The 25,849-nt window shown below is 41.8% G+C and overlaps 1 protein-coding gene across 1 annotated transcript; it reads right to left on the bottom strand.

Moving 5' to 3' along the window:
* Positions 1-1,880: 1,880 nt before the first annotated feature.
* Positions 1,881-25,849, bottom strand: PROSER1 (proline and serine rich 1). Its single transcript, XM_056125983.1, is given in 14 exon segments — positions 1,881-3,334; positions 4,296-4,446; positions 4,985-5,649; positions 5,651-6,801; positions 9,201-9,245; positions 10,034-10,129; positions 10,987-11,065; positions 12,807-12,890; positions 14,185-14,295; positions 15,537-15,630; positions 16,809-16,903; positions 20,041-20,109; positions 22,703-22,768; positions 25,756-25,849. Coding segments are annotated over 14 exon segments (2,874 nt in total). The 5' UTR covers positions 25,801-25,849; the 3' UTR covers positions 1,881-3,211.

The raw sequence follows: 25,849 nt of genomic DNA, 5'->3' as shown, positions 1-25,849 counted from the left end.
CCACGCCTGCACTGGTTGTTCTTTTCGATGTGTGAAGGGCCAATACTTTCAAGTAAAAATCTATCATAATGCCTCTCCTGAGCAAGAGGACCTTAGAAACACTAGGTGATCATCCTTTCTAACTTAATCAATATTGACCTATATTTCATCCTTTAATGAATTCAAATTAAACATTAGCTGCTATTTGTCCTGTTGTATTTTTTATAAAGTTGTTCACGTGATTACATTCAATATCTCAATACCAATCCCTCCATTACACCACCACCTCCATTATTTCCAACTTTCCCCAACCACCAATAGCAGACCTAAATGATTTATTTTGTATTGCTTGTTATTAGTATGCTAAAAATGATCGAGATTTCCTTAGAAGAAAGTGTGTGAAGACTGTGCACCTCACCGTGGAGCTAGTGAGCCCTTATAAGAGATTGCTAACAGATTGTTACAGCTTGAGCCTTGTGTGTTAATATTTTCTTAATCGAGATTGGTTGCCTTCTGCTTTACTTTCATCCAATGTGGTGTGTATTCTGTAGTTTCTAAAGACAAAGTACAAAGTACAATTACCTTTATTTTAGAAGACTGTGAAACATCTATCTTATAAATAACAGACTTAAACTCACCTGGCAAATCAAGTGGTAAGGTTGAAAACGAAGATTTATGAATGCAGACTGGCAGTGGTCACACGGTTACACATTATATAGATTCCAGGTGTTTAAGAAAATGGAAACAAGAAACTGCCCATAATGAGAAGTGAAAGTTCCCATTTCCTTTCTATACTGCCTGCACTCATCCTCTTCATTTTTGGACTTCAGAATAAGTCTACAGTTTCCTACCTCTAAACTAGCTTCTGTACTACAGCCTAAGTGATTGCTGAGTGCTGGGGTCTCAACCCAGAGCCACTACTGAGCTGCATCTTTGCCCAGCTTAATGATTTTTGCACAGTGCTTCCCAATAAATTTTCACTGTTGTGGGGCTGGAGCGATAGCACAGTGGGTAGGGCGTTTGCCTTGCACGCAGCCGACCCAGGTTCGAGTCCCAGCATCCCATATGGTCCCCTGAGCACTGCCAGGAGTAATTCCCGAGTGAAGAGTCAGGAGTAACCCCTGTGCATCGCTGGTTATGACCCAAAGCAAAAAAAAAAAAAAAAAAAAAAAATTCACTTGTTCACAAAACAAATGCTCAACTTGTTACCGTCATTTATGTCTTTTGAAATCAGGTCACTCCTTTATAGATTCATTCATTCAAATTCCATCTTGTTATGCAGTAAGTACCGAATCCTGCACCTATGTATTTTCAAAGAATGAGGGAGAACGAATAGACTGGCATTGGTGGTGAATACTTGGTTCAAAGTTATCACTTACTGTCCTGTCTTGGCTTTTTTAGTAAATTAGGCTGCTAGCACTTGCTCCTATGGTTATTGTACATAAAACATGTTCCAGTCATTCCAAGTGTTTCCAAAATGTTCTCATATAAACCTTTTTTGGCCCAATCAGTGCAAGATAACTGAAATATTGTTTCTTTGATTACTAAGGGGCTCTTAGGACCTTGGAAATAAACTCAGCTGAAGCATCACCATAGAAAGACTATTCATGGGGTAACTTTTTTAAGTGAATGGGAAACATATGTAAGTGATACAATGTAACTTTTAAAAAGTTTTATGAGTGCAAGATAACACAAGTGACTTACATATATTTAACTATAAGGTTACATTTTGTTTCAAGATAATAAAGGCTTAAGTCAGTCTGTTTCATGTGTTATGACAAGGTATTTCTTTTAAAGAATAATCAATAGAATAAACTGAGTTTTAACTAAATTATGTTAGGTCTAGCACATACAAAAAAAAATCAGAAAGCCTGTTCAAGCATTTAATAAAACACAGAAAATATTTGTCATATCCATAAAGTTTATTTTAAAAAATTGTTAAAAACTAACCATACAGGAATATTTATTAATATACTTAAAAAGTTTGTTCCCCACAGTGAAGGAAAATACATTAGCAACATCTTTCAGACGCCATCTTTATAAAAGTAAAATTTCTAGGTGCTGAAATGTACTACAGTAGATTCTATAGTTCACACTCTCCATTACAGGATTGGAAGTTTTTCTTCCCACTCCCCCACCATCCCACATGTGGCAGTTATTCCACTTAAATTAATAACATTCAATCAGGTTATACTACCACAGGTCCTTTGAGTATACACTGCAGGTTTACTAACAGAGCAAGTCTTCTCCGTTTGCTGTCACAGAATTATCTTAGATAAGCTTCCACTTTCCCTGTAAGTAGAAATCCTATGTCCCATGATTGTAAACATTCACCAAGAGCTTCCAGAGAACGCGGAGTAATAGAGATGGCCCAAGGGTCAGTCACATGTTCCTCCCTCATTTGGATACTGCTGAGATTAATTAAAGTTTTGAAGGCAAATGATCAGAAACCTTACTTGTATTTCTGTAGTAAAGCAGTTCTGGATATATACACACATATATGTATGTATATATATGCATATATACACACACATATATATATATTGAGTTGAAAACACCTGAAAGTCATTCTAAAGACTATATTAAGCACCATTTTCACTTACCTGAAATACATTGAGTTAACTTCAGCAGTATACGTATATATATGTGTGTATATATATACATATATGTTTATATATATACATATATATATCATGATTAGTAAAATAACTGTGTTCTCGAGATCCTTTTGTGGATACATATGGAGTAATGTGTTCCAGTGATGCTTGAAGGAACCATTCATGCATACCAATGGTAATGACTCCCTCAGGGCCACATGCAACCCTTAAGTCTGAGGCACAACTATTACTCTGTCAGTGGATGCTATACAAGCAGATTTAAGGCTGTATTCGGTTATAAAGAGTTCAATCTCCTCTTTCATATTCTTCTTACATAGATCACATACACATCTCAAACTTTGATAGGATGGGAGGTGAAAAGTTCCCAAACACCTTAAAACTATCCTCCGCACAATTTATTGTCGGCTTATTTACACTGGGGAGTGTTCATATTTAAAACCTTCATTAAAAATGCGATTTGAAAACCGTTATTTCAATTCCCTAGGATTATCTGCAGTCTCTTCTTCTTCTTTTTTAAACTCATGGCCAACTCCACATCTCTCAGAATGTCCTTTACTGCAGTGCTCGGGCAATTCTGATGTTGTTACGGAGCAGAATACAAAGTTAGAACAGATTCACTGCCACCCACTTTGGGATAGGCCAGGTTGCAAAGAAAACGGTGTTCCTGGTGTTGAAGGGTAACTAGGAAAACCATCTGGCTGAGCTGGGTAGCTTTCCAGAACCGAAGCAGAGTGGACCTGAAGGAAGAACATATGGCTGAATGGAGTATGAAATTCAATGTGTGAGTTCAGCTCATACTGAACACATGCCTTCTTTCATCTACTTCCAATGTCAGGGATAGAATCCAGGACCTCGGACATGCAACGCCAAGTACTTTACAGCTTAGCCATACACCCACCTGGGATGACCAACTGTACTACTTTTGCTTATGCTACACTAACAGTATTTAGAATAGAAAACAAAGAAATACTATCGAGGGCAAGAAACTGTGCTCAGGTTCCTAGAAACAAATTTTTAAAAATTGTTTTGGGGTTACAGTTGCATACCTGGTTAGGCTCATAGAACGTATGTGGTGCGGGAATAAACCCGAGTTGGCTGCATACAAGGCCAAGTCCTTACCTGCCTTACCCCCATACTATCTTTCTGCCCCAAGCTTCTTTCTTCTTTGTTTGGGGGCCATGCCTGGTGCTGCTCCAGGCTTTTTCCTGTCTCTGTGCTAAGAAATCACTCCTGACAGGGTTGGGGGGACTATGCGGGGTGCCAAGGGTCAAACTCTTGTGCACGGCAAACACCCTACCCACTGTACTATTGCTTGGGCCACGGAGTCTTCTGAAATATTTACGAAACATTCAGACTTCCTCAAATGAAGGTCTAATTTGAAGGTAATATTCCTTACAAAAAAGGTGACAGGTTTACAAGATAAATTTGCTTTAATAGCACATTATTTTTGCTGTAATTACAGAGGAAAGGTAAAATTTAGCTGTCATGTACAAACTCTCCGTTTGTAAAAATTGCCAAGCTGAGATATTAAAGTGTACCAGCAGGAACAACAGTTGATACAAGACAAGCATATAATGCTAATTTGGAGAGAACGGATCATCAAATCTCCAGACATGCTGGAAAGAGCTTTGCTAGTGTGGGGTATCACAACTGGTAGGGCAACGTTACCACAGAAACTCTGTTATTCATGCAGCTTACCTGCTGTAACAAAGCTGACTGTGCAGCCGCATTGTGTTGTAATTCTTGCAAGGATGACTGCGAAGGATTCTGGGAAAACCCAGGGATCCCTGGGAGGGACAGAAGGCCTGGAAAAACAGAACTGCCTGCAGCTTGAAGTCCAGATGATAAGCTAAAACAATAACGAACATGTCAAAATGCAGAAAAGGCAGAGTTCCTACATTTGCCAAAATCTACCTTGGGACTGTCTAAAAATTAAAAAAAAAAAAAAAACAAAAACCAAAAAACCAAACAACAAAACTTTGACTGTTGGAAGGAATTAGGAAAGCATTTACTGGTACCACTCAAGTGTATCAGTATGAAATCTTTATGTGCAATATTGTTCACTGTCTTACCATTAAGTAAATTATGGAATATCAAATCTTAACATTATCCATGTTAAGAGTTAACATAGTACGTCGGAACACGGTTAAGCAGTCATAAAACAAACGCTGGGCATGAAGCTGCAGCGCAGAAAAATAAAACCCAAACTTAAAATCGTTAGTAAGATTTTGCTTTTCATTGGAATGGCTTAAAACTCCGGGGGTCAGCGAGACAGGCCCTCGGTTTGATCCTAAGCACCCGCCCCTGGTGCCCGGACGACAAAGGGACCCTGAGTGCCGAATCCGAAACAGGCTGATCCAAACGGAATTCCCGAGCAATCCACGTACCCGGCTTGTGCCACGAGCGCGGAGTTGAAGTTGGAGCTAAATGCAGAGGCGAACCCCGGCAGGACGGGAGCTGGCGACGGGGCCGTGGCGGCCACGGGGAGCGGGGTCACCGCGGCCACCGTGGTTGGAGCCTGCAGGCCGGGGAACGAGGGGAGGGCCGGGGTGACGCTCGGGGTGTTGGAGACGGAGAAGCCGGGGTAGGAGGGAGTCGAGGCCTGCAGGGGCCCCTGGGTGACGGAGAAGAGCGAGGGGACGGCCGTGGACAGGTTGAGCGGGAACGGGGCGGCGGACACGGGCACAGCGGCGGTGGAGGCGGCGGGGTGCGGCAGGGACGTGGCGGTGGTGGCAGCGGCGGCCGAGGTGGCCAGGAGCGACCCCGGCAGAGACACGGGCGGGTTGAGCGCCGGGTTCCCGGTGAGCGGGAAGTTGCTGGTCAGGGAGGTGAAGGGGGGCAGCGCGGGGAAGACGGGTGCCATGGGCGTGGAGGAGCCGTGCGGCGGCGGCAGGGCCATGGAGGAGAGCGGGTTCGAGACGTTCAGGGGGGCGCTCAGGGTGGAGAGCCCTGCCAGGGCGGGGTTAAGGCAAGTCGCTAAGCTGATGGGCACGGACGCCGACGTGTACGCGCGGCCCAGCGTCCCCGACAGCCCTAAAGTGGCGTGCGCGGGGGGTGGCGGGGTGGGAGGGGCCCTTGAAGGCGGACGGGGTGGGGCTGGTGGGCTCCGTCTTGATCAGGATGGACAGGGTGGTGGCAGCCGCGGCGGCGGGGACGGGGGTGGAGGGCAGGTGCAGCTCGGAGCCGCTCGGGTGGGAGCCGTGCAACAGGGGGGCCGTCGGGGGGCCGCTGCCGCCGCCGCCGCCGCTGACGGGCAGCGCGGTGGAGGCGGCTGCGGTGGGCGGGAGGGCCGCCTGCACCGGTGCGGACGACGGGGTGGAGGTGGCCGGCAGCCCGGGGAACACGGCCAGGCCCGGGGTGGCCGAGCGCGGCGGGGCGGGCCCGGCGGCCGGCGCGTAGCCCTTGGGTGCGGCGGTGGCAGCAGCAGCCGCAGCAGCAGGGGCGTCGGCGTTGGGGGCCTGCAGGGAGGCGAGCGGGGCTAGGCCGCTGGTCACGGCGGCCGGCAGCGCAGTCGAGCTGATGAGGCTGGTGTCGTTGGACGTCAGGAAGCCTTTCAGGGCCGACAGGAGGGGGCTATTCACCCCCAGGGCGGCGGCGACCCCGCCGCTGCTCGGGCCAGACGCGCTGGTCATCACCGACGGGGTAGGCGTGGACAGCGCCTGGGACGCGGGGGTCAGGGGCACGGGGAGTCCTGCGAACACCGACGACAGCGAGGCTGAACTGGGGGTGGCAGGCGCGGCACTGGACGTGGCCGAGAAGGGGAGGTTGGCGAAAGGAGCCGAAGTAGAAGCGAAGGTCTCGTGGGCAGCCGGGGTGGCCCGCGGCGTCGAGGCGGCCGGAGGGGCCGGGGAAGGGGCGGCCGAAGGCCCGGGCAGGGGCACGAGGCTGGAGAGCGCCGAAGGGACCGGCGTGGTGGCTGTGCTGTGCACCGGGGTGGCGGGCGCGGCGGGCAGGGACGGGGCCCTGATGACGGTGGGGTTTGGCGCCGACTGCTGCGGGACGTGGGTGGCCACGGACACCTGGCCCGCGAACACGGGAAGGATGGCGCTTGGCACGTTCATCCCAGGCGCCGTGGCCACTACGGACGCCGACGGGTGACTGACGGTCTTGACCGGGGAGGCCGTAGAGACGGGCGTGGCAGCGGGCGTCGAGGGGTTCGACCCATGGGGAGAAGAAAAGAGCTGACTTGCTGGGGTAGGAAACGCTGTGGGAGAAACAAAGAGGCAAGGGGCTGGTACCTAATGTTGAGAGATTCTAATTCCTCTAACTCAAGAAACGTACCCATGTTCCCGTGGCCTTTAATGACGTCAAAGCTCCCGGCCACAAGAACCATAAGGAAACTGCCCTGTACAAGTTGCTAGCCATGACGCCTCTGTTAAGATCCTGGGCCCAGATCCTGCTCTGACACGAGTTGGAAAGACTCCAACTGGAAAAAATAAAGAATCGTGATATGCTGACATTGCCTTTCATCCTCTTAAATCCTCAGCTATAGTAAGGGTCACAGGCCAACTCCCATCTCAGGAGTTTTCAAGATACCGTTTCCCTTTCAAGGGCATCAAAGTCCTTCTGGGACTCAAAATGAATCTTCCCAGAATTTAGTTGCCATTCTGAGTTGAACTCAAGAATCCAAATTGTCATTCTATGCAGCTTCCTCTAGTCTGATGTCCTCAGACATACAATAACAGGCACCACTTTCTCGTTAGCTAACCTGGTTAACCATAAGGACACTACCTGCCCAAACTTATGGGTTAAATATTTCACACCCATGACCGAATTTGTTCTAATGAAAATCGCCCTCTGAGGCATGTATTAGTAACATCCCAAATTTGTAGATGGGCAATCTGGAGCTTGCTTGGTGTGATTATGCAATCTCATCAAATATCTTGCAGTTTTAAACAGTATCCAAAATTTCAGTTATACGAGATGGGTAAGTTCAGAGACCTGCAGTACACTTATGCTGACAGTAAATGATATATTAATTCTTTCAACATGACTAAGAGTCAGTATCTCATTAAATGATATCATGCTACAATTACAAAGAAAATTCATGGGGGCTAGAGATAGCATAGTGGGTAGGGCACTAGCCTTGTACAGAGCTTACTCAGTTTTGATCTTCAGTACCCCATATGGTTCCTTGAACCCCACCAGGGCTTGAACAGAGTCAGGAATAAGTCCTGAGCACCACTGGGTGTGGTACCCGAAAAAAAAGCCATTCAGCTATGAAGTGACAGAACCAGGCCTGTCAGACCCATGTTTTTAACCTTTCCACTAGTTTGTCCTTATTTTAAGACAGTTCAAACATGGCAATATGGTGCAGGAAAACAAAATATGTTGAAAAATTATTTATCCTGCATATTCCCCTTTAAGCGATAGCACAGCGGGTAGGGCGTTCGCCTTACAAGTGGCCAACATGGTCGACCCGAGTTCGATTCCTCTGCCCCTCTCGGAGAGCCCGGCAAGCTACCGAGAGTATTCGATATGCCAGACACAGTAACAACAAAGTCTCCAATGGAGACGTTACTGGGCCCGCTCGAGCAAATCGACGATCAACGGGAGGGCCTTTACCTTTTATTCCCCTTTAAATGGAGATATGAATGCGATATATAGGTTGACGTTACCTTAATTTCCTTTCCATAAAGTTAAACAACGTACTAAAGTTCTAAAGCTGGCTGTACTGCCACCAGGATAAGAATCTGGATATCCTGGGCTGGAGCAATTAGTACAGCGGGTAAAGTGCTTTCTTTAGATGCAGGTGACCTGGGATTGATTCCCCAGTTTCACACACGGACCCCTGAGTCCCACCAGGAGTGGTTCCTTAGTGCAGAGTCGGGAGTAAGCCTTGAACACTGCTGGGCATGGCTCCCAAACAACAACCACAAAACCCCTGGATGTCGCGGCATCATCCCACTTACCTTCTTTCCACCCTCCTTAAAAAAGTTCTTGCTAAAAACTATATGCCTACCACTTAGGCACCCCTCTCAGAGAATGGAATTCTCCTTTGCAGAAAGCCCTGACCATGTGCTATAATGATCAAACTCATCAGCTACACAAGAGCTAACCCACGTTTTGATCTCGAACTAGAAACCATCTCCTTCTTCCTGACCACATAGCCCATGAGAGAAGGACTGAAATGTTACAGCGCTGCTGCCCTCTGCAGGCACTGTGCAAGCCCCATTCCTGCTCCCTTCCACTCCTCTCTCGACCTTGCAGCACGCTTTACTTTGCTACATTGTTAGATGACTCCAAATACTTATTGAATCTGGAGTAATTCTACCCTATATATCCCATTTAGCATCTGTGGAAACAGTATCTATTTGCTTACACCAGCAAGGAAATGCGGTTTCCAGTATCACACAATGCAAAGATAGTGTGGAGAGAATGCCACCTAGCACTGTGGATTATACTGCAAATTTGACAAACAGGAAACAAAGACATATGGTTAATTAAACCCCTGTCAGTGCAAACACATCAGCAAGCACCAATTACTAAAATTCCTTAGTCAGGAATTTTCCTTACAACATGAAGAGTCAGAATCAACGGAACTCAAAGTGTTCACAGTGCAACTCTCGGCACAGACATTTCTGCATCAAATATGATACTCACTTTGATTCTGTGGAGGTTTTGATTGATTGGAAACGTCTTCATTTTCTATATGAAAATAAATTAAAAAGTTAACTTTGAGGTTTAGCTAAACTGCTCATCACCACAAAATAGTCACCAGATGGGCTCAGAAAAATAACTACGCATGATGTTAGATAAAGCAAAATTTAAGTGTGTGTGTGCAGGGATGCAGAGCAGTAACTACATGAAGTCTGATGGAAATACAAGCCACTGAGCCCACCCGCTCCCCTCTCCTCAGCAGGTTATAATGAACACGGGTATTTACGGATAGTCTAAGCTACGTTTTGGACCCAAGCGATGGTGATGATGAGTGTGCTGTCCAGTATGGGTCAGAGCCTGCACAGAATGCAGAGAGGAACCACTGTCAGTCACTTCTGAGCACATCACACACAACTCTAGTAGACATGCAAGTCAGAGATGGATGCGGAGTACAGAATCCATTGCCAGATGAGAGCAGGGTCTCCCAAATCATGAAGATCCCAGCAAGTGAAGGGACCTGCACCCCTGCACCCTTCCTTCTAGGAAGGCCCCATTCTAGAAGTTGTCAAGGAGGAACCACACTGGTTGAGGCAGTGCAAAGCCCTTGAGGTGGAGAACCTGACACCCCTGAGAGCTGCTCTCTGTTCAGATACATCATGTCAAACAACTCTCTCCTCCCGGTATACATCTGGTATAAATAAACTACTTATTTTTAATAGCCACAATGACAAGATTTCTGGGTGAAGATGTGGCTCAATGATAGAGCGCATGCCATGCATGCATGAGACCTGAATTTGCATAACATGAAAAAGAGAACAAAAACCACTTGACTTTACCTGTTCCTATTGGATTAGGAGTATATGGAGGTGGAGGGGGTACACCAGGAGCTATGACATTGGCTAACGGTACCAGACCCGCGTTGTTATAAGCACCTAAAATGAAAATGGAATTAAAAAGATACATAACTCAGTATCATTTATTTATTTTTAAAACTGTGGTGGAGCTGCACCTTGCACGGAGGTTAAATGAAAACAGAGAGCAAAGGAGACAGCTGGTGATCCACACTTATCATTACTTGCCCATGCAAGGCATATAGCCACTGAACAGCAGGGCGTACACAAACTGTCTACACAAATTGTCGGGTTGGGCTGTCAAGGCCATGCATGTGATTAGTGTAAGCCAAATGCACAAATGATACCTCTGAAAACAAACTAACCAACCAACAAAAAAAGATCCAATAGTATTTACCAAAGTGAAAATTGTAACAAACAAGAAACCATCATTAAAAGCTACTGTTAATCACAGAATCTCAACCAATAAAAATTTTTTAAAATCATAACAAGGCTTGTTCTTCAAGCCATGTTCTCCCCTGAATATGTATCTTGCTTGTCACTATGTTTCTTTGCTTGCCTAGTTCCACTCTGGAGAAGCCTCTGTTCTCTCTCTCAAACATCTACTTCTTCCTCTCTCTTTCCTCACATCACGCATCTTTCTAAATAACTTTCAATAAAAGTAATCTTGCTTCACACACACACAAAATCATAATAGCAATAAAAAACATTAATTTTAAAAAAGCAATTTATCAAAAAAAAAAAATACCCTAAATAAATTCTTGTCTGCTAAACTGGGTCTGACAGTCCAGGACACTACTAGCTACTTGTGGGTCACATTAAATTTAATAGCAGCATATTTCATAAGTGCTCCAGATTTCCAAGGACACACACCGATACCTACTTTAAACTTATTAAAGATGAAAATGAAAGAAAGTGAAAATGAAAGAACCCCTTACTTGGTGCAATAGTTGCATGTGGCCGACATGGAGGTATTGGATAAGGAACAGGTTTGTGTGGATTGTACGTTGAAGGCGGCTGGATGAGGAGAAAATACACTAGGTTAGGAGAAATACCACAGAAGTGGTAGTTGGGCAAAACAATATATGATATGATTTGTCTGTCAAAATACTTATTTTTTTCCTTTTTAAAAAAATTTTTGTTTTTTGATTTTTGGGTCACACCAGCAATACTCAGGGATTACTCCTAGTTCGGCACTTAAAAAGTACTCCTGGTGGTGCTTGGGGACCATACGGGATGCTGGGGATTGAATCCAAGTCCGCTGTGTGCAAGATAAATGAATATGGGTAGGGCGTTTGCCTTGCCCGCAGCTAACATGGCCAACACGGGTTCGATTCTCAGCATCCCATATGGTCCCCCGAGCACCGTCAGAAGGGATTCCTGGGTGCACAAGCCAGGAGTGGGCCCTGAGCATCGCCGGGTGTGACCCCCCCCCCTCAAAAAAAAATTATATATATTTATTTCTAAGAGGCTGAAAATGCCCTAGATGTCAATTTTCTTATACTATATAGAACAGACCAGAGTGTTAACAGACAACTGTGTTAACAAATGTAGTTCCTATTAAATTCCAAAGGTAGAGCCTGCCATGGTCTGCTCTGAAGGCATTTCTTTTTTATTTTAGTATCTCCAATGAAGGGTCAGGTGACTTAGTCTAAAGAGTGTCAATAAGGGTCCCTGACCTAGCCAATCTCCAAGAATCCCTATGTATTACATAGCATAAGAAATCAACTAGGTTCTGGAATTTCAAATACTGAAGTAACTCCAAAACTTAATTCTTTACCCCTACCCATTTTGCTTTTAGAAAGAAAAAAAAGTTTCTTTTAGCATTTTATGTTCTGCCAACTCTAGTAGGATGCAGACTAAAATGAATTCAATATTCTAGTCTATTTTTTTTCTAAGTACACAAATATCTACTTTATAATTGAGGGAATTAATGTAAGGAACTGAGCATTAAGAAGTGATAACAGAAGTATCTACTACTGGCAGAGAAGGAAAAAAGAGCATGCTTCATGGCAATGATACGCAATTCTTTCAAGCTCTCAGAATGGCCCTGGATGAAGCAATAATCTTGTGTAAAGACTATGATCTGACATAATCCTGCTATAAACAACTGTAACTGAAGCTTTGTCAGGACAGGCTGAGACTACAAGGTGGGAAAGTGCTAAGTTTTAATACTCTTAACAGTTGTGTCAGGATCGCCTAGTTGAAAATACTCTCAGTCAAGGCCAGACATAGCAGAGCAATTGCACTGCACATGGCCGATGTGGGTTCGATCACTGATATCCCATATGGTCCCACAGGAATGACTGCTGTATGCAGTGCCAGGAGTAAGTCCTGAGCAGCTCTAGTTTCTCTCTGGCAACAAACCCACTGGCCCTGACCCTCCAGAGATAATTCTCAAACTTCATAGGTCTTTTCTTGTTGCACTAATATTAATTCAGTCTAAACACTTGCACTAATATTAATTCAATCTAAACACAACCTTTAATATGAAGCCTTCATACACTCTACTTGCAGATGAAAAGCAAAAGTGAATAGGGAAAGGAAATAAACCCCAACAATCTGACTGGATTCAAAGGTCCTTTCTTTCAAGACTGTGTAAATTATACTATAGTTTCCTAGACTATATACTTTCCTAGATTTCTAATACATTTTGAACTCTTAATACAAAAATAGATTTTTATGCTTTAAACAGATATAATATATATGCAAGAGAACTTTAGTTTAAGAACTTTAGTCATTTATTTTGTAAACATACTGGTTTTGATGGCCCAAGAATTCGTGCAGCAATTCCTTTGCCTTCATTGGTACATTCTTCACCATCTTTTTTCAAAGGAGTTCCCTATTTTAAAAGTAAAAACGAATAAAATAATTAAGACTTTCAAAAAAGTATAAAAGCAAAGACAAAGCCAAACACCTCACTATATTATAAGAAAAAGATATAAGGGGGGGAATTCAAGGCTAGACTCCAGACTGATGACCTTGACAAGGTCCTCCCTAACTCTCTTCTACCAGGCTGCCCTCCCAAACATGCACAAATATGTATGGAGGGTGCTGGAAGGGGATGACGACACTGAACGGTGGTGGAGGGACTTGGACACTGACAGAGGGTGTGGTAAGGGACTGCATTATGATGCATGAAATTCTATCATGTCTTGTAAACCACGGTGCCAAAAAAAAAATAAAGTCCCTACATTACAGCTGAAAATAAATGTCCAAAAACTGGTGTTTTCTGCACTCAGTAAGATACTTGATAATCACACCAGACCCTGTTTTATAATAATTAACAGATGTGGATATGGACACACAATATAAGAGAGTATGTGCACAAGTGGTGCACAGTAGTATGGCAGTCAAGGTCCAAGGTGGTCCAGTGATCCCTTCCAAAATGAATAGGACTGATAGGGATAACTGGTGGCATCTGACTTCCAAGGGTAAGGGAGGTTCCCTCTCCTGGAATATTTAATCTGGAGGAAGAGATACTATAGAAAAGTTCCTATGGTGACAAGTGACCAATACTAACTTGCTAGTCATGTAAAACCTTGTAAGCAGAGTAGCTTTGAGCTCCAATCAAGTTCTCAACTGACTGCAGCCATGAGAAACGCGGCAGAACCATGTTCAGTCACTCCCAGATTCCTAGAAACTACCGGGTATAATGTTTGTCTTAATCTAGTAAGTTTCAGGGTTCTCACACAAGAAGAAAAATGTACCGATTTTTTAAAAAGTAATTTTATAAAAAAATTCCTTGGTTTGTAGTTTTGTTTTTTAAAGGCCTTCTGAGGGACTTTATTATATAATGTTGCTCTCAAGGACAGCAATATTACATGCAATTTCCATACTTAACCCTGAAATTTCTAGAGGAATACTGAATCTCTAAAAGTATGTTATTACTAATATAAATCAGTGATCACAAAGACTTGGAAAAATAAAATCACCCTTATCTATTCTGGCTTGTTCTTTTGTGGATTTTACACTTTAATGTAATTTATAGAAAAACTATCAGTGGAAAATTCCATCAGTTAAGTTGCAGATATAATAAAATTCCATTCGCTAACATTTTCTTTACAAATTTTAACTACATTAAATTTTATACTTAGCCACAAGAGTTCCATAGATAGCCATAAAAGGATGCTTACTGGAAAAATTCCATTGATACGACTTGGTTTTCCTTTGGGATATGGATTTCCTGGGATTGTCCCACAAGAAGATATCATTGCATGAGGAGCTTTGCAGCCCCCCTTGAAAGCCTGTAACATTAAAAAAAGGGGGTAGAAAAAAAGACAAATGCTTGGATTAAGTATTCTGGACATTGAAAAGCCTATATAAAAACATAAACTAAAAAAGGACATCAGGGTTAGAGAGAAAGCACAAAGATTAAAGGTGCTTGCCTTGTATGTGGCTGGCTCTGGTTTGATTCCCAAGACCACATATGTTCCCTTAACCACTGCCAGGAGTAAGCCCTGAGCATTGCTGGGTATGGCCCAAACACTCAAAAAAGAAGTATCACATTCAATCTGTTTACCCTGCAATCAACACTCTCAGGAGGAAAATGACCATAATTAGTAAGTAAAATCATTTCTTAAATGGAATCATTAAAATGGCAACACTTTTCCTTTTTTTTTTTTTTTTGGCTCTTTGGGTCACACCTGACAATGCATAGGGGTTACTCCTGGCTCTGCACTCAGGAATTACCCCCTGGCGGTGCTCAGGGGACCATACAGTAATGCTGGGAATTGAACCCAGGTCGGCCGCATGCAAGGCAAATGCCCTACCCACTGTGCTATCGCTCCAGCCTGGCAACACTATTTTAAAGACACAATGAATAGACTACGGGCCAGAGAGATAGAATAATGGATAGGCCTTGCATAGAGCAGACTGGGATTTGATCCATGGCACCCTGTATGGTTCCTCCAGCCCTGCCAGGAGAGATCCCTGAGTGGAATCAGGAATAAGTCCTGAGCTCATTTTCAGGTGTGGCCCCCAAACTAACAAATACACCTCAAAAGTTCCAACTCTCTAATGTACTAGTCCTGGCCACACACCTTCATCAAGTTATCTCTGCATCTGCCAGTACACCCTACCCCCCGTTAAAGTTCTACTCCAGTGATTTCTGGAAATTCATGATTTTTTTAAGCAGGGGCTCAGACCAGGTAATGCTCAGGCTTATTCCTGGCAGGGCTCGGGAGACAATACAGTGTACTAAGGAATAAAACTGGGCCAGTTACGTGGAAGGTAAGTGTCTTACTGCTATACTATCGCACCAGCCCTGTGAAGTCCATTCTTTATGTTAAATCATATTTTGGAGTTGGGTTGACTCAGCCAGGGCTTCCCTATGCCAGACAAGCGCTCTACTGCTGAGCCACATCCTAAGCCACCAGATCATAGCAGCCAAGTCACCCAAGTCAACACAGAATAAGGTGGTTCTTTCTTCTCCAACAACACCAGAAAAACCGAAGCAACAGTTAAATGGCAATCTTGCATAAATTACCTGTTCTAGTACTCTCTTACACCGTTTCTTCTCAGACATATTTATCCTGAATAAATCTTCAATGGGACGAGAATTCTGAGCATCAACAATATTTCTATGAAAGAAATAGTTTAGTTTTTCAATCAAGAAACAGGGCATATACGCAGAGGCAAACCACCTTTGGTTTTCACACAAATATACCCAAGTAAGATTTTCCCCAAATTATAGGGAGAAAAGTATGGTAACTTACTCCTATGGAAAGTATAAACACAATAGCGATGTTGCTAAGTATAGTAACTGAACTGAAGTCTACCTGGTCTCATCTAAGAAAAAAGTAACACTTTAGGGGCCAAAGAGATAGTACAGTGGTTAAGGCTTTAAATGCAGCCCAAACTGGTTTGATCCCCATCACCTTATGGTCCCCAAGCACCACTGGGAGTCAAAGCAACACAAAAAATAAAAATCACTATTCTGAGATTCTTGAAAATATACTCCCATCAGGAGTGATAGGATACATAGTACTAAAACCAACTTAAGTCTTTCTTTCCCCTTTTTGGGTCACACCTGGTGATGCACAGGGATTACTTCTGGCTCTGCACTCAGGAGTTACTCCTGGCGGTGCTCACGGGACCATATGGGATGCTGGGAATCGAACCTGGGTCGGCCGTGTGCAAGGCAAACGCCCTACCCGCTGTGCTATCTCTCCAGCCCCCTAAAACCAACTTAAGTCTTAAATGGTTGAAAATCTAAGTTGATCCAAAAATAAAGTTTTACCTTAAGCTTTTTAATTGTTTCGGCAGACATCTATAAATACCTAAAGGACTCTTAGGAAATGTATGTATTTAAACAGAACTTAAGGACTTTCCACTATGAAAAACAGGAGGTTCCTTTTCTCTTTGAGCTTATAAAATAATCACAGTAATTCATTAAATGCTATGCTTAGTTTACACGTCTTTTAATACTTAAGATTCACATATCCTAATAAGATCCTCATTTTTTTTAACAACTGAGGAATATGAAGCCTAGGTAGAATATATAATTAAGCTAAAAATCATGATGTCAGAAAGTGGTAGAACCTAAAAGTTTTAAGTTTTGTCACCAATCCTTTCTAAGAAGGAAAAGCAAATGCAAAACAAGTCAAAATGAATAATGCTGGTAAGTCCCACCATCTTATGTCTATTAAAGCACTGTAGTTTCACTTGTTAATATGACTTTAATATACTGACACACAAAACTGTTAAAAGGCATCTTAAAGATCTTCTGGAATTTCTCCAGTGTATAAGAAATACTTACGAGGCTAATAGTTCAAGAGCAACTAGTTTGTCTTTACTGAAGGTGAAACAGTTGAGTATATTGACCACTTCTGCCGGGTGTACGGCCACCATTTTCTATTAATACAAAACAGAATTTTATTTCCAACATAAATTTTTATTGTTTCACATATAAATATCAACACATATTGTCTTATACTTCATGAATTATTTTGGCTTAGGGGTAACATCTGACAGTATTCAGGACCTCCTCCCAGCAATAAGGGGACCATGTGGTGCAGGGGACTAAACATGAACAACCCATGTGCTTAGCATGCGCTCAGTCCTCTAAACTCTCTATCAGGAGTACTCTAGGGCTATTTCTGGACCAATGCAGGGGAAGGAAGATCCATACAATGCTGGGGATGGAACACAGACCTACTGTATGCAAAAAGCGGTCAAGTACATTTAACAATCCCTTCCCGAGAAACTGCTTTCTGAAAGGAAGAACAATGCTGGGGAGAGAGCACAAAGGGTTGGAAAGCCTTTTAACAGCCAACCCCGCTGAGGACTCTGCAACCTGTGAGCACCAAACTAGGAGTTGTCCCTGAGCACCACCGAGTGTGACCCTAACTCAGAAACAACAAAAAGAAAAAAGGGAAAGAAAATAAATGAAAGTACAGTTAAATGGGTTAATTTATTTAAGGTAAAAATTGCTTTACACATGCCTTATAATACTTCTAATACGTGTCTTTAAGAGGTAACTCAGGTAACTCTGTGATCTAAACTCTGGCTTTACCATAGGAATAGTTTTCCTCTGTGCTCTTTTTGAATCTACATCTCTCAATGTACTCACTCATACAAAATAGACTGTTTTGTTAAAAGCGATTAAATGGAAAGGGGAAATTTACAAATATGGGAGATCATTCCTTAATGTGCTAGGTATGCCATGACCAGCTCTGAAACCTGAGTCCAGACTTTTATTTCTGGTGGGTTTGTCTGTTCTCATGCTTTGCATCTCTATACCCCGCACATGAAAAATCTTGTTACTTATCCTTTCCCCCCTGACTTATATCATTTAGTACAACCTCTTATAACTCGCTTTATGCCATCGCAAAAGGCAAGATCTCATCTTCCTTTCACACAAAAGGCATTCCATAGTGCAAAAATACATTTTCTTTTCCCACTGACCTCCTGTTGAAGACTTGGGTCATTTTCATATCTTGGTTATAGTAAACAGTGCTTCAGTGAATATTGGTGTGCATATACAACTTTTTTTTTTTTTTTTACTTTTTGGGTCACACCCAGCGAGATGCTCAGGGGGGTTACTCCTGGCTTTGCATCCAGGAATCACTCCTGGTGGTGCTGCTCGGGGGACCACATGGAATGCTGGGAATCGAACCTGGGTTGGCCACGTGCAAGGCAAACGCCCTACCCACTGTGCTATTGCTCCAGCCCCTACAACTTTTTTTAATCCGTATTTTTATGTTCTTTGTACCAATACCTCGAAGTGGAAATGCTGGAACCTTTTAACATTTTGAGAATTCTCTACAGTTTTCCATAAAGGATGGACCAATTTATATTCCCATCCATAATTTAAAAAAGTTCCTATTTTCTTTATCCCTGCCAGCACTTGTTCCCAGTATTTTGGATACAAGTCATTCTCAGAAATGTGAGGCAGCATCTCACTGCCATTCTGATTTGCATTTCCAAGATAATAAATTAAATGTGTATTTTTTTCATATGCCTGTTGGCCATCCATGTGTCTTCTTTGATGAATTGTGTCTAGCTCAACCCATTTTTTGATGAGATTGCTTATTTTCTAGTTCAGTTTTATGAGTTCCTTCAATGTCTTGTATATTAGTTCTTTGTCAATTGTATAGAAATATTTTCTCCCTTAAAACAAAGTATCTTTTCATTTTAATCAATGTTTCTTTTGCTGTGCAGGAAAGTTTTTGACTCTTGTAGTCCCATTTGTTTACTTTTGCTTAATTTCTTTTGCCATTGGACTAGATTCCTTTAGAGTTTTCTAAGTTCAGGGCTGGAGCAATAGCACAGGGAATAGGACTTTGCCTCGCATGTGGCCAACCCGGGTTCGATACCCAGCATCCCATATGGTCCCCGGAGCACCACCAAGAGTAATGCCTGTGCATTGCTGGGTGTGACCCAAGAAGAAAAAAAAAAAAAACCCAAAACCAGAGTTTGACATGCCCAGGAAAACATTCCTATACAGTCAGAAATTGACCTAGATGCCTCTGTTAATTTAGGCTCTGAAGAGGTTTTATCCAACAAAGCAGGCATTAGGCTTAGTGCCTATTTAACTAAAATTAAAGTAAGGGCTAGGATAGTAGCTTAGTGGTAGAACACCGTATGAAGCCCTAGATTCAATTCCTAGTACCAAAAAAATTCAATTGAAAATATAGATCTGTACACATCTTTTAAGTAATCAGTAGTGACATGCAGCCTGTGGTGATCATATTGGACAGCACACAAGCAAGACTTCCACTGTTGATGAGAGTTCACTGGGGTCCTACTGGTCCAGACTGTGGTTTTCAATCACCAGTCTCCTGATCAGTGTCCTTCTGTCTATGAATTTTCTGCTAGTCACAGTAAGGTTACTGAACACTGAGAGTGGTTTTCAATTACTAGTAAACAAACCAATACTGGTCTACAGACATAAAAAAGTTGAAAATCCCTGAGGATTTTAAGTATATACCTGGCTACTGTTCTAAGACTATAGACAAAAGGGTGAAAATATTCTAAAATAGAAGTGCATTAAGAACTCTTAAAAATCTTTATTTTTGTGGAGGGAAGGGTCGCTACATGTAGCGATGCTCAAGGGTTATGCCTGGCTCTGCACTTTAGAAGCACTCCTGGCAATGCTTAGGTACCATATGGGATGCCAGGGATCCAACCTGAGTCAGCCTCATGCAAGGCAAGCACTCTACCTGCTGTACTCTCTCTCCAACCTCATGAGTTCAAATCTTGTATTTTATTAGGCTATGAATATTCACTTGCCTCCAATCTGCCAATCAGGAACCTATGGTGTTCAACTGATCCTTGCAGTACTTGTAATTTAAATTTCAGGTTGGGAAATGTTATTTTTAAACATAGCCATTGAGTATGTGAAAGTATAATAAAATTTAGGGTCATACAAAAAAAATACGGCCAGGTTTTCTAAAACAGAGAAATTCTAACTTAAGTTTATCTCTAAGAAATTGGGGAAAACCCTAAATATTTACAGTTTACATTCTAAGGAAAAATGAGTTACTTACATGTTGTAAAGCTTTCATTGCCTTCAACTGAGGCTCAGCCCAGGAGAAATATCTCAGTAAGTCAACCACCTAAAAGCAAAAAAACAAAGCCAAAATAAAAATTTTAGATCTAATGACAATGTGCTAGAAAACATTCCTAAGAGATCTGAGTACTTTGAATAACTTCAAAATGTGCCTGCCCAGGCTAAGATGAACATGAGACCAGAGTTTAGACTGCTAACAGCTACAAGGAGTTTACTTAAATTATATCCATTAAAATAAAATAAAAGTCAACTCATTCAAATGAAGTCACATTTTCAAGTGCCATGACCAAGTAGCTAATTATAATAAAGAGGGCAGCTAGAGAAAATTTTTATCACAGAAATTTTTATCTACTGGTCAATAGTGGTCTAACAGAAGTATCACTGTCACTGTCCTCCCTTTGTTCATCGATTTGCTTGAGTGGGCACCAGTACCGTCTCCATTTTGAGACTTGTAGTTAGTTTTTGGCATATCAAATACACCATGGGGAGCTTGCCAGGCTCTGCCGTGCGGGCGGGATAGTCTAGGTAGCTTGCCGGGTTCTTCGAGAGGGATGGAGCAATCGAACCTGGGACAGCTGCATGCAAGGCAAACACCCTACCCACTGTGCAGAAGTACAAGGAGGAGAAAAACAAAGTGCCTAAAAGGTTCTAAAGCAACTGATGGAAATAAAATGGCAGCTTATGTATATAAATAGGTGTTATGAAAACAGAAAATCCTCAAGCAGAGGTGAGTGACAGCTTTAATTAGTCACAAAAGGGTGTTCAGGATGCGGTGGTCTAGCAGCGCATTACTTAAGTCCAGAGGGAATAAGGCTCATATTTATATCACGAACCTATCCCCTGGAGTGTGAAAATCATGGAGAATTACGCTGGTATCTTCTAAACAGTAGGTGATTTTGACACACAAATGGGCAGACTGCTTCCTGCAAGGCACTAACCACCACTAACGAACTTTAAAGAAATGAAGCTGTGAGACAGCTAGGAAGAGGTGAGCAAGGATGGAGGATCACAATACTAATGCATGTAATCACACCACCCTTACTGCTTCAGTGTCTTAAAGAACACTCCAAAAAAACAAAGAAAGAAAAAAAAAAGAAAAGAAAGGTTAAAAGTATCTGGGTTAATTACTTTACTGGAAGTCCCAAAAAATGAATTAAAGTTTCAATTATTCTGCAAATTTAATGCAGGAAACTGGACTGGTCGATGAAGAAGAGAAAAAGTGGACCCTTCTCCATATAAAGAGAAAAACAGAAAATAGCTACTCTTTGTAATTCCTAGGTGATTTGGAAAGTGTGTATGTCTTACTTTTGTGGGAATAACAATTTTACTATACAATGAATGCTACCGGTACCTTAAACACCACGAAACTTTTACAAATTATTATGCTGAACAAGTCTTCACTAAAACAAAAGCAGGCTTAGATCACAGTGAGGTTTAATAAAAAGGTTTCTACAAAGTTGAACATACACACATAAAATCAAAGAAAAGCTATTAGCCTCTAGGAACTAGGAATCTTTTCAGGACACTTAATTTTTAAAAGTGTAAGGTGTTTTTTGAAAAGCAGTAGGAAGATGGATAAACAGATTAAACAGGCTGTAAATAAAGAGCTTAACAATCACACCACCCTTACTGCTTACTGACAATCACGAAGCTGGCTTTTAGGAAATTTACTAAGCAGAATTACTAGACAAAAAAGTTATTCAAGCTCCAAATTTTGAAGTCTTTAGATATGGATGAAAATGTAAGTATTAATTGATTCAATCTATTATCAAGTCTGCCCGTTCCACGACAAAGCTCTCTCTCAAAATTATTCTCAAGATTCACCTGGCAATGCATTTCTATGTGTTTCATTTCTTTTTCTTTTCTGCTTTCTGGGTCACACTCTGTGATGCTCAGGGGTTATTCCTGTCTCTGCACTCAGGAATTACTCCTGATGGTGCTTGGGAGGATCAGCAGCATGCAAGGCAAATGTGTTTCATTTCTCTGGCAAGCATTTTTTAGGTTTCTCTCAGAGATCGTAGCACACATGCAACAAGTATGTGTGAGAAAGCCTCTCAGAATGGCCTGTGTGTCTACACAGGCTTTTAAATATTAGGAGACTTCCCCTAAGCGATAGCACAGCGGGTAGGGCGTTTGCCTTACAAGCGGCCAACATGGCCGACCCGAGTTCGATTCCTCAGCCCCTCACCGAGAGTATTCGATTTGCCAGACAAAGTAACAACAAAGTCTCCCATGGAGATGTTACTGGGTCCGCTCGATGATCAACCAACGGGAGGGCCTTTACCTTTACCTTTACCCCTAACACTGCCTCCAATTTTTCACTAAACTAACATGCTTAAAAACTTGTTTTAAAGTTCATCAATTTATACTACTGAATGATAAACATTGTCCAGAATGATAAACATTCTAAAGTCTATTTTTACACTGTACTTAAAAATTTACATAAAAAGTGGATGTTTATAAAATGCTCCTAAATGATAAACTTAAATTCCTTTAAGTTTTTAACATAAGCGGAAGTGCTAAAGTTCCTAAAACACTACAGCCAAGACTCAAAGCAATTCTAAAGCGGAGTAGGTAAACAGATACTAATTAGAACACTAGTACACATAAAACAACAACAACAAAAACATCTGGAATACCTGTTCACTAGAGAAATATCCATGTACATATTCAATTGCTTTTAATTTATACTCTGTCAAAACAGCCTAAAAAAAAAAAGAAAAGCAGTATTAATATATGTTAGCAAAACAGGAATATGCTTGTATCAAAATTCCCCAAGCAACTCAAGAGGCAGATCTTTCTTGGCCTTGGTACAGAGACAACTTAAATCAGAGGTGGGGAAGAACACTCTCCCTTTCCTGGTTCTGTGGTGTTAAGGAACACACTGGAACAGATGGAAAAATCTACTGGGCCTCCCGACTAACTCTGGCATAGGAAGGAATACAAGTTTTAATGGCTAAAATTTAACATTCGTAAAGATTACACATAGAATTTCTGTTACCTGTAATTACAATTTCAGAACATCCCAAACTACCAGTCATTATGAAGATTTAAAGCAGTCAACTCACTCATCAGTTCTTCACTGAGCACCAATTACGTGCCAGGAGACAGAAACAGGAATGAGTGGTGGGGCTCTCAGCTTTGCTGGCTGGATATGCAAATCCAAGGACTCACAAGGAATCAAAGAGGCTTCAATGTGTGCACCCTCCAATAACCAGCAGTGTGGCCTCTGAGAATGCTTTCAGAGGGCCAGGGGCACATCCAGCAGGGATCAAGGGTACTCCTAATCAGATTCAGGGCTTGTTCCTGTCAAGTGGTCCTGGGGCCTGGGAACTGAACCGGGGCCTTCTGCAGACAGTTGAGCAGTACCTCTCTGCAATCCTTGAGAGGTATTTTAATTACTATAAGTGCCTTTGCACTAACATCAGGGTTTCTATGAGAAATTAAATGGTCAATAGTAGATCTGACTTTTAATATATAACAATAGTTGAAGTTCCTTTTCCATATGGATCAATAGGAAATTCGTAAGTCACCAGCCTTGACCCAGAGGAGAAAACTGAAATCACATGCACTGTCCTTTAACTATGTGCTGAACTTAGAGACAGATTCAAGGCAGTCAGAGATAGCAATTAGTAATCTGTATATACATATATATATATAAAAAACCCCAAGGATAAATTATTCTTTTACTACAGAACAATGATACTTCACTATACTTAGCTTGAAATGCTAAATATAAATACCGTAACCAGTGAACTGAGAAAACTATCCAGGGTTCTCTGTAATTTAAGACCATTCTAGACAAGGTACTTTTTGGGGACAAATATTCCAGTTTTACTGAAATATAAAATGGCATATATGTAACTGTACAAGTTTAAGGTGCAGAGCATAATTATACTTACATACGTATCATGAGAGGAATAGTGCAATAAGTTTATTCACATCATCATCTCATACAGATTGCAGAGGGGAAGGAAAACTGAAAAAACATTTTTCCGTGTGCTGAAAACTCTGTAGCCCCATTTTTATATACATCAGCCACCAACATAATCAAGTTGTGTATTTACATCCTTATATATTTAACATGGTAAAAAGGAAAAGCAAAATTAATACTGTCTTTTACCCTCTTTATTTCCTTCCCTTTCTATTTCTTTTCCCAGTGATGTCTTTTCTTGGCTTTAGATGTTAAGAAACAAAACAAAAAAATGTATAAAAACAAATATTCCTGAAGAGAAACGTTTTCTCATCAACATAAAATATCTGTTGAACCAACTACAGTAAATTCTAAATATGTCGCAATTATCTGATTGCAAATCTTAACTGGACAAATGGGGAAAAGCAGAGATTTCCTTCAAATTACATTCATCAAATATAAAAATTGAACCTGACATGGAAAGTTTAATTTTCAAATTATTTCTGTAGTGAAAATGAAGAACCATATAAATGAAGAGTAAAGATCAGGCATATCACAAAGTAAAAATACACAACAAGACTCAGAAAGATCCTGAAGAAAAACTAGTTGGATATATTTATGGAAGATTTGTGTTGTAGGTGGTGGCAAGAGCTCAGGGAGAACAAATTCTAATATGGGAGGAAGATAGGAGTCACATTCTGATTGTCCCTACATTACAAGGAATTTGTATTTTAATTTCTAGCACCACTGCACTGGTGAAACGAGGTCCTACAGCAATAGCATTCTTGCAGATCTACAAACTATATGAAACAAGAAAACTCCAACTATCCGGAGTGGTCAGACTCTACACAGAAACGCAAGCAGATTTGGGAGGCCGCCAAAATTTCGAAGGAAAAACTGGTACTGAGTTGTTATTCAGCAAAATGCAGATATAAGCAAAATTTTATAAATGGCAAGTGTGGAGGAGGAGGGGAGGAACTCTTCAGTTATTACATTTTCAATAACAAAGAATGAGAAATCCAGGGGATCAACCGGGAATTTTATGAATTTCATCAGTAAGTGCCAGAGCTTAAGAAAACATTTCCTTAAGAGCTATAGAAATAGGCTAAACAATGGTCCAAAATTCTAGGCGCAGCATTCAGCATTAGCATAAGAATGGGATAGTGCGTCTTCCCAGCCCTCACAGAAACTCTCCGGTTTACCCCGAGGCATTGTTAGGTTCAAAGCTGCATTCCAAAAGAGCAGCCTTTCAGATTAATTGGGGGGGGGGGGGGGAGTAAATTTCATTCAATAGCCTCAAAAAGAAGCAAAACTTGGAAAGCAAGAGAAAAGCATTGAAATTCACGTTTCTACAACGACTCCTAAGAATAAGACTGAAATGCAGGCCAAGTTTTTCATCCAGCTCAGAAATCAATCTTTTCCTCTTTATATTTAAAAAGTGTGTCATTAGCTACCATTAAATAAATTAGCTTTTTTTCTGGGCCACCGCTGCTAGAGTTAATGAAAAATAAAGTCAAACATATAAATCACCAAGGTAAGATTTGTTGCGTCGGCCTGGGATAACAGCACAAACGCCCAGATAACTTCAAAAGTTCAGCGTTAACATAGTTGCAATATGTAACGAGAAATCTCCACGCCGTTCCCAAGCTTCAGAAACCATTCACAAAAAAATTGAAACAAATTTCCCACCCCACCAGGCTGACTTGGAGAAATTTGCCAGTAATCCCGCCACGGGAATGAAGCGTGAGAAATGGAGCTCCCAGAAACGACTGTTATTACCTTCCTAATTTCATCCAGCACCGTTTCAAAAGACTTTTTGTCCATCTTGGCAATCACAAACGTTGCTCACGTTCGATCACAAAACATGCATCCC

Source organism: Sorex fumeus, unplaced genomic scaffold, assembly GCF_029834395.1.
Source record: "Sorex fumeus unplaced genomic scaffold, SorFum_2.1 ptg000061l, whole genome shotgun sequence".
NCBI classification, from domain to species: domain Eukaryota; kingdom Metazoa; phylum Chordata; class Mammalia; order Eulipotyphla; family Soricidae; genus Sorex; species Sorex fumeus.
The sequence above is the reverse complement of the archived record's forward strand: the minus strand, read 5'-3'. Positions and strand labels throughout refer to the sequence as shown.